The sequence below is a fragment of the Coregonus clupeaformis genome, chromosome 11 (assembly GCF_020615455.1).
Source record: "Coregonus clupeaformis isolate EN_2021a chromosome 11, ASM2061545v1, whole genome shotgun sequence".
Taxonomy (NCBI): Eukaryota; Metazoa; Chordata; class Actinopteri; order Salmoniformes; family Salmonidae; genus Coregonus; species Coregonus clupeaformis.
Genome location: NC_059202.1, coordinates 29,892,968 through 29,909,337, shown reverse-complemented (window position 1 = coordinate 29,909,337; position 16,370 = coordinate 29,892,968). Strand labels below are relative to the sequence as shown.

The 16,370-nt window shown below is 43.9% G+C and overlaps 1 protein-coding gene and 1 long non-coding RNA gene across 2 annotated transcripts in view; one reads left to right on the top strand and one right to left on the bottom strand.

Moving 5' to 3' along the window:
• The window catches only part of LOC121577132 (A disintegrin and metalloproteinase with thrombospondin motifs 20-like), a 142,054-nt gene that overhangs the window by 106,928 nt on the left and 18,756 nt on the right, over positions 1–16,370 (top strand). The window contains exon 28 of the mRNA XM_041890920.1: positions 11,336–11,503. Within this exon, the coding sequence (XP_041746854.1) occupies positions 11,336–11,503 (168 nt within the window). The remainder of the gene's footprint in view (positions 1–11,335; positions 11,504–16,370) is intronic.
• On the bottom strand, positions 6,117–9,762 carry LOC121576751. Its single transcript, XR_006002523.2, has 3 exons — positions 9,255–9,762; positions 7,919–7,972; positions 6,117–6,909 (listed from the first exon to the last, which is right to left on the bottom strand). It is a non-coding gene; the product is annotated as an uncharacterized LOC121576751 (long non-coding RNA).

Below are 16,370 nucleotides of genomic sequence, written 5' to 3'. Positions count from 1 at the left end.
TTTATTTGCAAATTATGGTGGAAAATAAGTATTTGGTCACCTACAAACAAGCAAGATTTCTGGCTCTCACAGACCTGTAACTTCTTCTTTAAGAGGCTCCTCTGTCCTCCACTCGTTACCTGTATTAATGGCACCTGTTTGAACTTGTTATCAGTATAAAAGACACCTGTCCACAACCTCAAACAGTCACACTCCAAACTCCACTATGGCCAAGACCAAAGAGCTGTCAAAGGACACCAGAAACAAAATTGTAGACCTGCACCAGGCTGGGAAGACTGAATCTGCAATAGGTAAGCAGCTTGGTTTGAAGAAATCAACTGTGGGAGCAATTATTAGGAAATGGAAGGCATACAAGACCACTGATAATCTCCCTCGATCTGGGGCTCCACGCAAGATCTCACCCCGTGGGGTCAAAATGATCACAAGACCGGTGAGCAAAAATCCCAGAACCACACGGGGGGACCTAGTGAATGACCTGCAGAGAGCTGGGACCAAAGTAACAAAGCCTACCATCAGTAACACACTACGCCGCCAGGGACTTAAATCCTGCAGTGCCAGACGTGTCCCCCTGCTTAAGCCAGTACATGTCCAGGCCCGTGCTAGAGTGCATTTGGATGATCCAGAAAAGGATTGGGAGAATGTCATATGGTCAGATGAAACCAAAATAGAACTTTTTGGTAAAAACTCAACTCGTCGTGTTTGGAGGACAAAGAATGCTGAGTTGCATCCAAAGAACACCATACCTACTGTGAAGCATGGGGGTGGAAACATCATGCTTTGGGGCTGTTTTTCTGCAAAGGGACCAGGACAACTGATCCGTGTAAAGGAAAGAATGAATGGGGCCATGTATCGTGAGATTTTGAGTGAAAACCTCCTTCCATCAGCAAGGGCATTGAAGATGAAACGTGGCTGGGTCTTTCAGTATGACAATGATCCCAAACACACCGCCCGGGCAACGAAGGAGTGGCTTCGTAAGAAGCATTTCAAGGTCCTGGAATGGCCTAGCCAGTCTCCAGATCTCAACCCCATAGAAAATCTTTGGAGGGAGTTGAAAGTCTGTGTTGCCCAGCGACAGCCCCAAAACATCACTGCTCTAGAGGAGATCTGCATGGAGGAATGGGCCAAAATACCAGCAACAGTGTGTGAAAACCTTGTGAAGACTTACAGAAAACATTTGACCTGTGTCATTGCCAACAAAGGGTATATAACAAATTATTGAGAAACTTTTGTTATTGACCAAATACTTATTTTCCACCATATTCTGCAAATAAATTCATAAAAAATCCTACAATGTGATTTTCTGGATTTTTTTTCCTCATTTTGTCTGTCATAGTTGACGTGTACCTATGATGAAAATTACAGGCCTCTCTCATCTTTTTAAGTGGGAGAACTTGCACAATTGGTGGCTGACTAAATACTTTTTTTCCCCACTGTATATGAAGAGGTCCCAAATCATAACCCCGAAACAAAATGTTTATGCAATATTGTTGATGGATTAATTTGTGCCTCTTTTCTGTTGTATTATATCATGTTTCCAAATAGAGGAGAGAATTTCAACAGAACAAATAAAATAAGCAGAGCCAATACCATAAACTAATACCATGGAGCTGATGTTTTCTCTTTATACTAGCCTCTAATAGCCATGTATCAATAACATATAAGATTTTAAAAAATTAGCTTGTACAAATTACCAAAATAAAATATTTAGGGGGGACAAATGCTATCCCACCATCCCAACTTCTAAGCCTAAACCATATGGTAAGCTTAGCTAATATAGTAACTTAAGCATTTTTAAAAATACAAAATAACCCATACAGCGACAGGGAAGTCAGTGTGTTGAGCTTCTAGATCATGAAGCTGAAACCCTGATTCAGTTATATAGTGAATCACACATAACATTAACATAAGATTAATTTAAACAAGATTAAGGTTTAGATTCCTTTTCTGTGCAATGTTGTGTTGAAGAAAGCCCTATATCAGGTGGTGTCCCTTTGAAATGCCACGTTTATTAGAGGCTTATGGTCTGTCTGGAGAGAGAGAGGAAATGGCATAGCTTTGGAGCTTTCGGATTGTATAACATACCTGAAATATTTATTGTGGTTTGCAGAATTGAACTGGCCTTACCTTGAGTGGTGGCCTCTTCTCTTTTCAGTGATCTCAAATCATTTTGTACTTTATTAAGCTATAGTTAACTACTTGTGTTTTCGCAGTGATTAACATTTTCAATCATTAAGACATGAATGAGTTAGATGCTGCACTGCAGATGACTCCATATGGAATTCCTGGAATCTTTGTGTCTATTTATTCCCCATAGGAAATGTATGTATATACTGTATGTTGGCATGCTTCACAAAGTGATTTGTTTTCTCAAGTGGCAGTTATATGGGTTGAATCTTGTGTCATGGACTTACCTGGTGAGATGATTAGGGTATCTTGTGACATTCTTCAGTCAGGGTTTGTCCAATTTAACAATCAAACAATGTAAGCATTAACTGATACCAAAGAGAATAACTCACCAAGACAGAAATAATTGAAATTTATTGCACAGATTTTGTTATTCAAACACAGTTTGGGAGCAGTAATGTTCCACACAAAATAGGTATAGCAACAATGTAAACATCATTGAGTAATGATGATTGCTTTAAAAAAGCGGCAACTTTTTAGGGGGGTGAAGCAGCACTAACCAACAATAAGGCAGTGTGATGAATTGAACACACAATTTCCTGTAGTTAGTGCGGGTTCCCAAGGAGAGCGATCTCTGTTGAAGTGACCCTGAACTAAACACATTTGTTCAAATGAAATCCACAACATAAACATATTTGACTTTGGCCTGAGGCTACTTATAGGCTAATTCCCCAAACCTGTCACCCTGGGATCAGATGGTAGTGACATCATTGAGCTTGTGTTTTCTGATGCAGCCCATATGCCGGTCTAGCACTGATCAACTGGCGCTAGCTAGGACCTGGACACTTGGAGGTTCCCTCAGTCTCAGTTCTTCAAGCATGGTTCTTGTCATAGGTTGGAAACCAGAGCAGGATGCTAATGTTACATTTGAGCCCTTTAGTGGTGGTTTATTCAATGTTACACCAAACCAAATTATGCAATTGATGAGTTGTATTAGTCAACCAATCTTGCCCGGAGGGTTAAGACTTTGGAGGCACCAAGCCAGATGCTGCTTCGAGATGTTATCTGAGGCATCAAAATCTTGGGACAGAAGTAGAGCTTTGACAGCAGCAACAAAGTCTATATCGAAAGGCCAAACAGTTGGAAAACATGGAGGACTGCCAAAACATATATCAAAAGATATTTTTTTTTTTTACTTTTCTCCATTATTACATTTCCTGTCTGTTTTAAATCAAAGTAATTAGTTTTTGTCCCAGGATTTGATTCCAAAACAACTGTAATATTAGCATGCTCTCCGTCAAGACTGATGTGTCCAAACTTTATTTCTTGTAATTTCTTGCAATTTAGAGAGCAATGAAATAATGCTGCCATGCCTCAATAGAAACACATGACAAAGAAAAGACATGGCTTGCATACAAAGATTGATTTGTTTTTATCCCAGATTGCCCAACAAAACACGCACATTTCTTAACGTTTGACTGAGAGAGAAATAGACAAGATATTTATATAGTACATATGGAACATATATATCAACTGTCAGTGATGGAGAGAGTCTTTCATCTAAACCAGTGACCGTCCTGCCTTTATAGACATCTGCGATCGAGCACGGTTAATGTCAAACTTAAGAGTTTGATATATAGTTGGCTCTATGTGGCCTAGTCCTGTGCATTCGAGCCTCATTTAGACATAACCACTAATGCAGTCTCAGTGAGGGAGGGTGATGACATAAAATGGCCCAAAACTTTGAAAGCAAGAGTCGACTCGCAACCACAAATAAACTCTGGATACAGAGCAGAGCAAAGGGAGAGAGAGTGGGGAAAAGATTGAGAGAGGGGAAGAGACTAGTTTAGGCAGATATTTGTTTTGACCGGCGCTCCAGCTGGGGATGGATGCAGGGGGATAAAATAAGAAGAGATATGGGGTGAAAATCTGGAAGCGTTTAAGCCAGGCTTTCCCTGGCTCGTCCAATGATCGGGAACAGGTCCTCAACTGGCATCGCAACGCATCTGAGAGAAATGTCTCTAAAGCTTATGGGGTGAATCCTCTTTGAAATGGGACTTAAATGCATGTTCCTCTCACCTCGTCTCTACCGGAGATTATTCATGTTGGGGCCTGTTGGTGGCTATCAGGTTGATGTACCTTGGTAGTTGGACTGTATCAAACTCTCCATCTATGTCAAATATATTTGTTTTCTTCCCAAACTTGGTTCAGTGGGAAAGAGTTTGAGGATGTCCTAGAAGAACGTGGTAACCCACTCAAAGTAACATATCTCCCTAGAAAGTAGGGCTTATCACCTTTCACCTCACATCTTACCAAAGACACCCTACACCGCAGCTTTCTGGTGTGGCGTCAGTTAGCAGTGCAATAGACGTCAGTGTATTAATCTTTATATGAAGACTTCCAGGCTCTACCTTTACCGATGTGGGTCCTGTACTGCACGTTCCATGTTAGCTACCTGGCTGGCAGGTCTGTTTCTACTTGTGCATCTGTCTCTCTGAGCTTTAGGGCCGGTGGTTCACAGATGGTGAAGAAATTCCAGCAAGTCAATGTCTGAGCCTACAGTACTCATCGATGTTACATATTCAGCCCCAACGTCTCCCTCCCATCCTTTCGTGATTAAAAGACACCGCCGTTTACATCACGCAATGTACAGTCCTCCCATATCATCCTCCAGTGTCAGATTTGCCAGAGTAAATTGCAAGCACAAACTAATCGTGTCAATGAGGTCTGGAGGGCCGCACTGAAAATTGGTTATATTTCCTCACCATCAACATTTCCAAAGAATAGTCATCTATCCATTGTTTTTGGAATTTTCGATGCTCCCTGACTGTCTAGCGTTCATTTTGGTGATTATTAGCGAGTGGGACACAGTCAAGAAACTGTATGAATGTAGGTCCATTATCATTTCTACACAGTTTGGATTTGGTTTTAGTTGTTTTAAAGTATATTGAGTTGATATAGTCCTATTAAAAATATAGTATATACTCAAACCACCCATGGGCTGGATTGGACCCCGGATCTGGCCCACGGGCTGTATGTTTGACACACGTCTAGGAACTGAAAATATACAGTGTGGCTCCGTGAGGCAGTCATTGGTGGGCAAATATTATATCTGATGTACTGGAAGCCAAGGAAATATAGTTGCCTTTGACTTTGTAGACAGCTGCAGATTGTACATTGTTGCACATCTTCAAAGAGTGCTATAGTGGGGGTGGAATCAAAGGTAGATAGCATATCAGGCTTGTGAAACACACTAGCAACACATAACAATATCAACCCCATAACGGCCCCATAAAAAGCCAGCAGTGTAAACAGATCGTTCAGCTTGGAGGAATGTGTTGATGAGACACACATGGAGCAGGTGTTGACGATCAACCACCTCTAAAGTACAAACAACCTAACAACAATGTGATCATCCCATCATACAATACTTTGGGCAACATTTTCTTGTGTCTCTTTGAGAGAGGAAATGTTGCCCTTTGTCTGATATCTGTACTGTAGCTTTTTGGTTGGAACACAAGGCCAAGGTCAAGGTTGTTGATGTCTAATGATGCAATTCTGTTATGGGAACCCAGGACGAACAATGCCGAAAGACAAACGTTAGCTGTACCCCATGTAATAGCCAGGTTATCGTTACTCACTGTGTATTTATTCGTTGTGTTATTATTATTTTTATATTATTTTTCTCTCTGCGTTGATGGGAGGGCCCGTAAGTAAGCATTTCACTGTTAGTCTACACCTGTTGTTTACGAAGCATGTGGCAAATAACATTTGACTTTATTTATTTAAAAATAACTCCCTGTCTTTGGCTTTGGTTGTGAACTCGATAAACTACGAAAAATGACGCTGGAGTTTGGGTTTTGACAGCTTAACAGTGAAGTGGTTTTGAGTAAGAAAAATAAAATAATAATATGCCATTTAGCAGACGCTTTTATCCAAAGCGACTTACAGTCATGTGTGCATACATTTTTACGTATGGGTGGTCCCGGGGATCAAACCCACTACCCTGGCGTTACAAGCGCCATGCTCTACCAATTGAGCTACAGAGGACCACAATTGAGCTTCTTCACACTAAGAAGAAGATGGAATTTGGATGGATGGAATTTGCCAAAAGGACACTTTAGAATTTCAGGCACAGTTTGGCACCAACTACACAGTTGAGTTTAATCGACTGCTTTCATTTTCCATCACAAGCAGCCTGAAGCTCTTGTAGTGGACATTTTGTCAACTTTGTTAACACAGACCAATAATTATTTAGACGTTGCAATATCCTTTTCAATCATCATTACCCTTATAATGAACTCCATGGTGACGCCAATATGACTCTAAATAGAAATGTCCTTATTTTTTACCTTCGGTACCTAAATATACTTATGACATTGGTTTGTACCAAATGTTTTGTGAGTAAATCCTATTTGCGAGTTAATACCAATTCATTTCAGTTAATACAGCCTACTTACTCGTGTAGTAATTGTCTGACGATATCTCTTTGGCCACTGATGTCTGGATGCCAGATTTGGACCACATTGGTGGATGCCAGATTTGGACCACGTTGGCCAGGGTTGGACTGGACTCTATTAGTGTTAGTATGAGGTGTTGCTTAGTGTTTCTTCCAGTGCAGGGAGATGATCAGGCCTGTGTGTGGCTATTTTGGCCTTGAGGATGAAAGATCTATGACTCTGACATTCCTCCGCCCCACGACGCTCTGCTCTTACCAGCTGTTCCCACGTCGACAACATGTGTTGTTTTGACTTCTGTCTTTGAAACTTCCTTGCAAAACAGGACCTTGAACAGAAAAAGCAGCCTGTGATAGCTCTTTGGCCATATGTCCTAGCCTCCCTCACTCTCTGAGCTCTGCAAACATCTTATTTTATATTTATTGACACTGATAAAGCTGTAATAACATCAGTATAATAATCAGTGTAATGAGCTGAAATAATATCAGTGTAATAACATCAGTGTAATAAGCTGTAATAATATCTCTGTATCTTGTTCACTGATATCACTTGGTCCTTGGAAAATGCATACATATTTAGTTGTTAGGAGGATCATAAACCTAGATTATCTTCAATATGACTTAGATAATCTTTTTTTGAAGTTGTTGCCAATTTCTATACATAGTATTTGAGTATCGGTTTGCTAGTACAGAGTGTAATATTCTGGACAACCTTCACACAGTTGTGAGTTTCTTCTTGCTCCAGAAACATAGGTACTAAAGAACATTTGGGAAATTAGACATCTGACAAACATTTGAGTGAACTATCAATTTAAAGTGTTGTTCTATAGGGATTTCTGTGTTCTTTCTGTTGAAGTTGGATATGCTGTGGCGTAGTCGTATAGGCTGAACTACAGGTAATTCCATGGTCTCATAGGTTACCCAATAGCATGGTCTCTCTATGCCTAAACACTTCCATGGTCTCATAGGTTACCCAATAGCATGGTCTCTCTATGCCTAAACACTTCCATGGTCTCATAGGTTACCCAATAGCATGGTCTCTCTATGCCTAAACACTTCCATGGTCTCATAGGTTACCCAATAGCATGGTCTCTCTATGCCTAAACACTTCCATGGTCTCATAGGTTACCCAATAGCATGGTCTCTCTATGCCTAAACACTTCCATGGTCTCATAGGTTACCCAATAGCATGGTCTCTCTATGCCTAAACACTTCCATGGTCTCATAGGTTACCCAATAGCATGGTCTCTCTATGCCTAAACACTTCCATGGTCTCATAGGTTACCCAATAGCATGGTCTCTCTATGCCTAAACACTTCCATGTGTCCATTGGCTTACCTGTCCTCTGCGATGGAATGGGCGGGGTCATCATGCAATTGCAGCCTGCCATGCCTAGACAAAGACATGCTCTTATCAATACCATGGAAATAGAAAAAAGACATAACCTGCCCATATTCTTGATGCATCTCACATTTCAGTATAGTCTACCAAAGTCCATTTAAGTATCAATATTTGTGATCATTTAAATGAAAAAAGCCAGCTCTATGTCTATTTACCTACAAGCGCTACAAGCTGTTTTATAGTATGGTCTTTATAGCACACAGAATAAACATGAATTAGCTGGATTTGGTTTGGCAATCAATTAAGTGAACTGTTTCAGAACCCCTGAACAATAACCAAGCAGGAATGCAGTGGAAAGAAGTAGAACAAGCACAAGCTGCTTAGCTGTTAGCACAATGCAGTAAACGGCCAAACATCGCTCATCTCTTTCTGTGTACTGTTATACATCTCCCGTTCTGGTTGAAAAACTTTGTTAAACAAAACCGTGTTACTGGGGGGCTTTCAGGCAACAATTTCATTCTGTCTTCTAAAGTTATCCATATTATTTCCAGATGAAATTCACTGGCTGATACTAGAATTAACCCACCTAATCATGTGAAATGAATTGCTGTTACAATTTGGGAGAGCAAATCTGTCTCGAGAGAAAGTAGTTTTTCATGTGACCTGTTGTGGCTTGTTTATTTGTTATTTTTCAACAAAGTTTTAATAATAATAAGAAAAATAATATATGCAACTTAGGCCAAAATAGCCACACACAGGCCTGATCATCTCCCTGCACTGGAAGAAACACTAAGCAACACCTCATACTAACACTAATAGAGTCCAGTCCAACCCTGGCCAACGTGGTCCAAAGTGACTTACAGTACAGTAAATTGATACAAGTGTTTGTAATCCTCCCCATATACATTTTCTGTGAATGTGACCTTGAGTCTTTCCCCCCCCATTTCTATTATGTTAGAGATCCCCACACTGTAGTATATACTGTAGTAACATTGCTCCTTGTTAAATATTTACTTAAAGCACCAGTGATATCTGTAAAGCACGTGTTTGATCAGAAACAATACTACAGTAGCACTACTATGCAAACAATGACACAAGACTCCCCTATGTCATTTGGAAAATCAGACCATTGCATTTACCAATCCATGCTCAGCATTACCAGCCTTTTAACCCTTCATTACTCATATTTATTTATTTACTCATTCATTTACTAAATTCTCCAAATTAAAATCACTTTTTTTTTTGACCTCAGTATGTTAGTTAGCAAACCAGCAGCCATTCATGGGAAAGGCAATTGAGCAGTTGAAGTATAGTAAGAGGAGAGTTGACTTACCTGATCCAGTGTTGAGGAGAGTGAGGCAGCAGCTTAGCCTGGCAGTAGAGTGCAGAGTGGAGTGGTCGGTCGTTCCCCAGGTCCTTGCCCTCCTCCTGCTCTGCTCAGCTCAGCTCAGCTCTCAGAGATGAAGCTGTCCTTTTGTCCTACGAGCTGTGCTGGTTTTCTGCTCTCCTTCTATGTTACCAGCCCTGATTAACTAATGGCTGACAGATAAGGCTGCCTGGCTGGGGAGAGGGAGGAGCACGCCGCCATATAATGTATTCTCCCCACTGGTAAACAGGCAGCATATACAGTTCAGCCGAGGAGCACTGCCCGTATGGCTGTGGTTTCCTTTCTTCCTCCTGCTCTTTTTTCTTTTTCTATTTTTTTCTTCTTCTTTTACAGCAGTAAGGAGGGGCTAACACCCTCCTCTATCCCCCCTACTGTACATGTTTGCCTGTCTCTGTTCCTGTCTGAAGTGGAGGGAGCAGTGTTATCATTTTTGAGTGAGCGTGCAGCGGATATAAGAAAATGCCGTGTTTAGGATCAGTCGGTCGACGCAGGGCAGCTTTGATGTCTCCTAGTCAGCTTAGCTGAGCCCTGTGTTCAAAATGCCTTTGTAATTACAATGTGTATAATATACTGTATCTGTGCGCAGTGTCAACTCAAGCACTGCCCTCACCACAGTAAAGAAGAGAAGATAGCAGGAGGTGCCTCTCTGTTTGAATGGTTCAAATGGGTACTCTAGCAGAGTGAACTCACCAAGTGTTGCACAAACATGTGTCTCTCTGAGTGCTTGAATGCTTCTCCTCCATTAATGGAAAAAGTCATCTTCTTCAGATCTTATGCCCACAACTCCTGTTGTCCAAACCTAAAAAAGGACCAGTTTTTGTTAGAATTCAATACAGTATGTCTATATGTCTCAATAAATCTTCCTGAAATAGTTCCATCACAGCACAGTCAGTCCAATAGTGTACTATCTATGGCCACCACAAGTTTACCATGAGGACTGATGCAGAAAAAATGCATGGTGTTTGGTTTGGTGTTATGCAACATTCTGAGATCATAATTAAGGGACAATGCAATATTATGTTTATTATCTGGGCTGGAAAATATGCTAAGACAAAACAGAGTTCTCCACGTCTTGTTGTACTTTATTCCAATACCCCATTTTGGAGTGGCTTTGTGTAAGGGGGCTCACTCTCTCACTGAGAGCACAGCAGAAATAGCTGGCTCTCTAATTGCTGTCTGTCCTCATGAAGACGGAAGAGTCGAGAATATTTTCCTCCACCGACCGACCTTCGTCTCAGGCATGGGGCTTTCTCAGACTCATTAGGGTCTCTCTGCTTTTTATTCGTTGTGTTCTTGTTTTCGCTGTAGCTTTCCTGAAGCATTGTACAGCTTATTGAAACCAGATGATTGTCTAGCCATATGTATGCATCCAGGTCTTTTAACTTTGTGAATCTTCTCTCTCCTGGGCTTGTGTCTCTCTCTCTCTCTAGTTTGTGCCATGCACAGGGTTTAGACGTTAAACAGGGGAGTGCATTCAAACTTGGGTGTTCAGTGGATGCTTTACAGAGATCCAGTTCATGATTAGTTTAGCCAAAAGTGGTTTATAGCTTGTTCACTTGGCCATGAGATGCAATAACAAATCAAGTGTGTTTATCTCCAACTCATACTCTGAAGACACTATATTTAGCAAAGCAGTGTGTTGGATACTTTTATATATTTTATAACATGTTTGCTAGTATGCTTTCATTCATTCTTGTGGTGTTTATACTGTTTTAGACAAGTTAATTTGGTCCACTACTCTTTCATGTGGTAGAGAGGGATACCTCCTCAGGAGTAAGCTAAGCAGTGGGCTAACCGTAACCATTGAAACCATTAACCATCAAATCATTACAAGCAGGCTCTCAACTGCGCAACACAACACAGCACTTTGGATGTTTAGGTACTTTCCTCTCTTCATTCATATAAAGTTCTAAACTGATTGAACTTTTGTACTTTCGCAGAACCTGAGCAGCAGGTATCAGCATTGTTTCAATAAGTGTTGTTGGAAAAGGCATTCATTAGCATTCACTCCCTCTCTTTCTCTCTAGTGTTCTGTGAGCTGTGGCCGGGGGACCAAGCAGCGGGAGATAACCTGTGTTTACCAAAACCAAACCCAAATAGAGGAAGAGTACTGCAGTCATCTGTCACATCCCCGGATACAGAAGGCCTGCCGAGCCCGGGGTTGCCCCAGCTGGAAGGCCAACAAGTGGAGCGAGGTATGTGTCCTAGCCACCCCGTCCCCACATACTCTCAAAATACCCCCAGGCCCCTTGGGGGGACCACACCGTCCGCCCCTCTCTAATGCTAACAGTCACCTCTAGCAGCTGGGACACCAACACAAACATAGTCAAGGGCTTCCCAGTGTCCCCAGATGTAGAACATATACAGTGGGGGGAAAAAGTATTTAGTCAGCCACCAATTGTGCAAGTTCTCCCACTTAAAAAGATGAGAGAGGCCTGTAATTTTCATCATAGGTACACGTCAACTATGACAGACAAATTGAGATTTTTCTCCAGAAAATCACATTGTAGGATTTTTTATGAATTTATTTGCAAATTATGGTGGAAAATAAGTATTTGGTCACCTACAAACAAGCAAGATTTCTGGCTCTCACAGACCTGTAACTTCTTCTTTAAGAGGCTCCTCTGTCCTCCACTCGTTACCTGTATTAATGGCACCTGTTTGAACTTGTTATCAGTATAAAAGACAACTGTCCACAACCTCAAACAGTCACACTCCAAACTCCACTATGGCCAAGACCAAAGAGCTGTCAAAGGACACCAGAAACAAAATCGTAGACCTGCACCAGGCTGGGAAGACTGAATCTGCAATAGGTAAGCAGCTTGGTTTGAAGAAATCAACTGTGGGAGCAATTATTAGGAAATGGAAGACATACAAGACCACTGATAATCTCCCTCGATCTGGGGCTCCACGCAAGATCTCACACCGTGGGGTCAAAATGAGCACAAGAACGGTGAGCAAAAATCCCAGAACCACACGGGGGGACCTAGTGAATGACCTACAGAGAGCTGGGACCAAAGTAACAAAGCCTACCATCAGTAACACACTACGCCGCCAGGGACTCAAATCCTGCAGTGCCAGACGTGTCCCCCTGTTTAAGCCAGTACATGTCCAGGCCCGTCTGAAGTTTGCTAGAGTGCATTTGGATGATCCAGAAGAGGATTGGGAGAATATCATATGTTCAGATGAAACCAAAATAGAACTTGTCGTGTTTGGAGGACAAAGAATGCTGAGTTGCATCCAAATATCACCATACCTACTGTGAAGCATGGGGGTGGAAACATCATGCTTTGGGGCTGTTTTTCTGCAAAGGGACCAGGACGACTGATCCGTGTAAAGGAAAGAATGAATGGGGCCATGTATCGTGAGATTTTGAGTGAAAACCTCCTTCCATCAGCAAGGGCATTGAAGATGAAACTTGGCTGGGTCTTCAAGCATGACAATGATCCCAAACACACCGCCCGGGCAACGAAGGAGTGGCTTCGTAAGAAGCATTTCAAGGTCCTGGAGTGGCCTAGCCAGTCTCCAGATCTCAACCCCATAGAAAATCTTTGGAGGGAGTTGAAAGTCCGTGTTGCCCAGCGACAGCCCCAAAACATCACTGCTCTAGAGGAGATCTGCATGGAGGAATGGGCCAAAATACCAGCAACAGTGTGTGAAAACCTTGTGAAGACTTACAGAAAACGTTTGACCTGTGTCATTGCCAACAAAGGGTATATAACAAAGTATTGAGAAACTTTTGTTATTGACCAAATACTTATTTTCCACCATAATTTGCAAATAAATTCATTAAAAATCCTACAATGTGATTTTCTGGATTTTTTTTCTTCTCATTTTGTCTGTCATAGTTGACGTGTACCTATGATGAAAATTACAGGCCTCTCTCATCTTTTTAAGTGGGAGAACTTGCACAATTGGTGGCTGACTAATTACTTTTTTTCCCCACTGTACAGTACTGTACACACTGTGTACCTGTCCAATCACTAAGCAGTTTATATACTCTTGTACCTAATGTCCTTCCACAGGCTAGATTTACATAGCTGTTTATGCAATGTACCAGACTTGTATACTTGTGAGAAGAAATGTTATGGGATTTCAAAGAAGCTCTCTCCACTAGTTACCCTGTGCCTTTCTGGTGCATTTTACTGCACCAATGCAGCATGCTAGACAAAAGTTTTAACAAAAATCACAAATGCAAGAAGGTACCTACTTTCTACAGACAGACAGATCCCACTGGGCACAAACTGGTTGAATCAACATTGTTTAAACGTAATTTGTCAACTATTTGTAACGTGGAATCTATATGAAAAATATATTGGATTTGCAAAAAGTCATCAACTGTTGTTTTGAGAGTCAAATTTCAACCACAGAATGGTAACAAATGTTCAACATTGTCAAGGTAGATGTAGGTGGGTGTGGTGGTGGAATCAGGCGCAGGACGCAGAACGTTAGTCCAACAGACTTTAGTTGATGCACACGAAAAACAATCACAAACAAACGCCCTGAGGCGAAACTCCGCACGTAGGCGAAAATAACGGGCGCACTAACAGGTGCGACACAAACACTCCAAACAATGGAGATATAGCTCAACCGAGCAAACAGTAGAAATCCAGCCTACCGGCACGACAGTAAAACAATCACACACAACACTAGACAAACACAACGAGAACTTATAGGACACTAATACACTAAACGATAACAGGTGTAACAACAATCAGACAAAAGCAAACGAACATAGAAACATGCAACGGTGGCAGCTAGTATTCCGGAGACGACGAACGCCGAAGCCTGCCCGAGCAAGGAAGAGAGGCAGCCTCGGCCGAAACCGTGACAGTACCCCGCCCCCTTGACGCGCGGCTCCAGACGTGCGCCGACTCCGGCCTCGGGGACGACCAGGAGGACGCGGAGCAGGGTGCGTCGGGTGCCCAAGATGGAATTCCGTCAGGAGAGACGGGTCCAAAATGTCTCTCCTCGGCACCCAGCACTGTTCCTCCGGGCCGTACCCCTCCCACTCCACTAGATATTGGAGACCCCCCATCCGACGTCTCGAATCCAAGATGGACCGCACGGAGTACGCCGGTGCCCCTCGATGTCCAATGGGGCGGAGGAGTCTCCCTGATCTCACTTTCTTGGAGTGGGCCAGCTACCACCGGCCTGAGAAGAGACACATGGAACGAGGGGTTAATACTTTTATACTCAACAGGTAGTTGTAATTTGTAACACACCTCGTTCAACCTTCTCAGGACTTTAAATGGCCCTACAAACCGCCGACCCAGTTTCCGACAGGGCAGGCGGAGGGGCAGGTTTCTGGTAGAGAGCCAGACTCGATCACCAGGTGCGTACACCGGTCCCTCACTGCGGTGGAGATCGGCGCTCGCCTTATGACGACGGAGGGCCCGCTGCAGGTGGACGTGTGCAGCGTTCCATGTCTCCTCCGAGCGCCGCGCCCACTCATCCACCGCAGGAGCCTCGATCTGGCTCTGCTGCCAAGGTGCCAGAACCGGCTGGTAACCTAACACACATTGGAAAGGGGTTAGGTTAGTGGAGGAATGGCGTAGGGAATTCTGGGCCATTTCGGCCCAGGGAACGTACTCTGCCCACTCCTCCGGCCGGTCCTGGCAGTATGTTCTAAGAAACCTACCCACATCCTGGTTCACGCGTTCCACCTGCCCATTACTCTCCGGGTGGTAACCCGAGGTGAGGCTCACCGAGACCCCCAACCGCTCCATAAACGCTCTCCAGACTCTGGAGGTAAATTGGGGACCTCGATCAGACACAATATCCTCGGGTACCCCGTAGTGCCGGAACACATGGGTGAATAGTGCTTCGGCGGTTTGCAGGGCAGTAGGAAGGCCCGGCATAGGGAGCAAACGACAGGCCTTAGAAAACCGGTCCACAACGACCAGTATAGTGGTATTCCCCTGTGAAGGAGGAAGGTCAGTGAGGAAATCCACCGAGAGGTGAGACCATGGTCGTTGTGGAACGGGCAGGGGTAGTAACTTACCCCTAGGCAGATGTCTAGGCGCCTTACACTGGGCGCACACCGAGCAGGAGGAAACATAAACCCTCACATCCCTCGCCAACGTGGGCCACCAGTACTTGGCACTAAGACAGTGCACTGTCCGGCCGATACCAGGGTGTCCAGAGGAGGGTGACGTGTGAGCCCAATAGATCAATCGATCCCGAACCTCGAGCGGAACGTACTTCCGACCCTCCGGGCATTGAGGTGGACTAGGGTCGGTGCGTAACGCCCGCTCGAGTTCAGCATCGACCTCCCACACTACCGGTGCCACCAGACACGACTCCGGCAGTATGGGAGTGGGCTCCACGGACCTCTCCTCCGTGTCATACCGCCGAGACAGTGCGTCTGCCTTACCCCAGGGATGTACGTGATCTTAAATGTGAACCGGGTCAAAAACATATTCCACCTCGCCTGGCGAGGGTTCAGCCTCCTCGCTGCCCGGATGTACTCCAGGTTACGGTGGTCCGTCAAAATGAGGAAAGGGTGTTGAGCCCCCTCAAGCCAGTGCCTCCACACCTTTAGGGCCTGTACCACGGCTAACAGCTCCCTGTCCCCCACATCATAGTTTCGCTCCGCCGGACTGAGCTTCTTGGAATAAAAAGCACAGGGGCGGAGTTTAGGTGGCGCGCCGGACCGTTGCGACAGCACGGCTCCTATACCGGCCTCTGACGCGTCCACCTCTACCTGAAATGGCAAAGAGGGATCCGGATGCGCCAGCACCGAGCCGAGGTAAACAGGTCCTTCAGCCTCCCAAACGCCCTGTCCGCCTCGGCTGACCACTGCAGACGCACCGGACCCCCCTTCAAAAGAGACGTTATGGGAGCTGCCACCTGTCCAAAACCCCGGATAAACCTCCGGTAATAATTCGCAAACCCCAAAAACTGCTGCACCTCCTTCACAGTGGTTGGCGTTTGCCAATTACGCACGGCTGACACCCGGTCTACCTCCATCTTCACCCCCTGACGCAGACAACTGATAACCCAAAAAGGAGACCGACTCCTGGAAGAACAGACACTTCTCTGCCTTGACATACAGGTCGT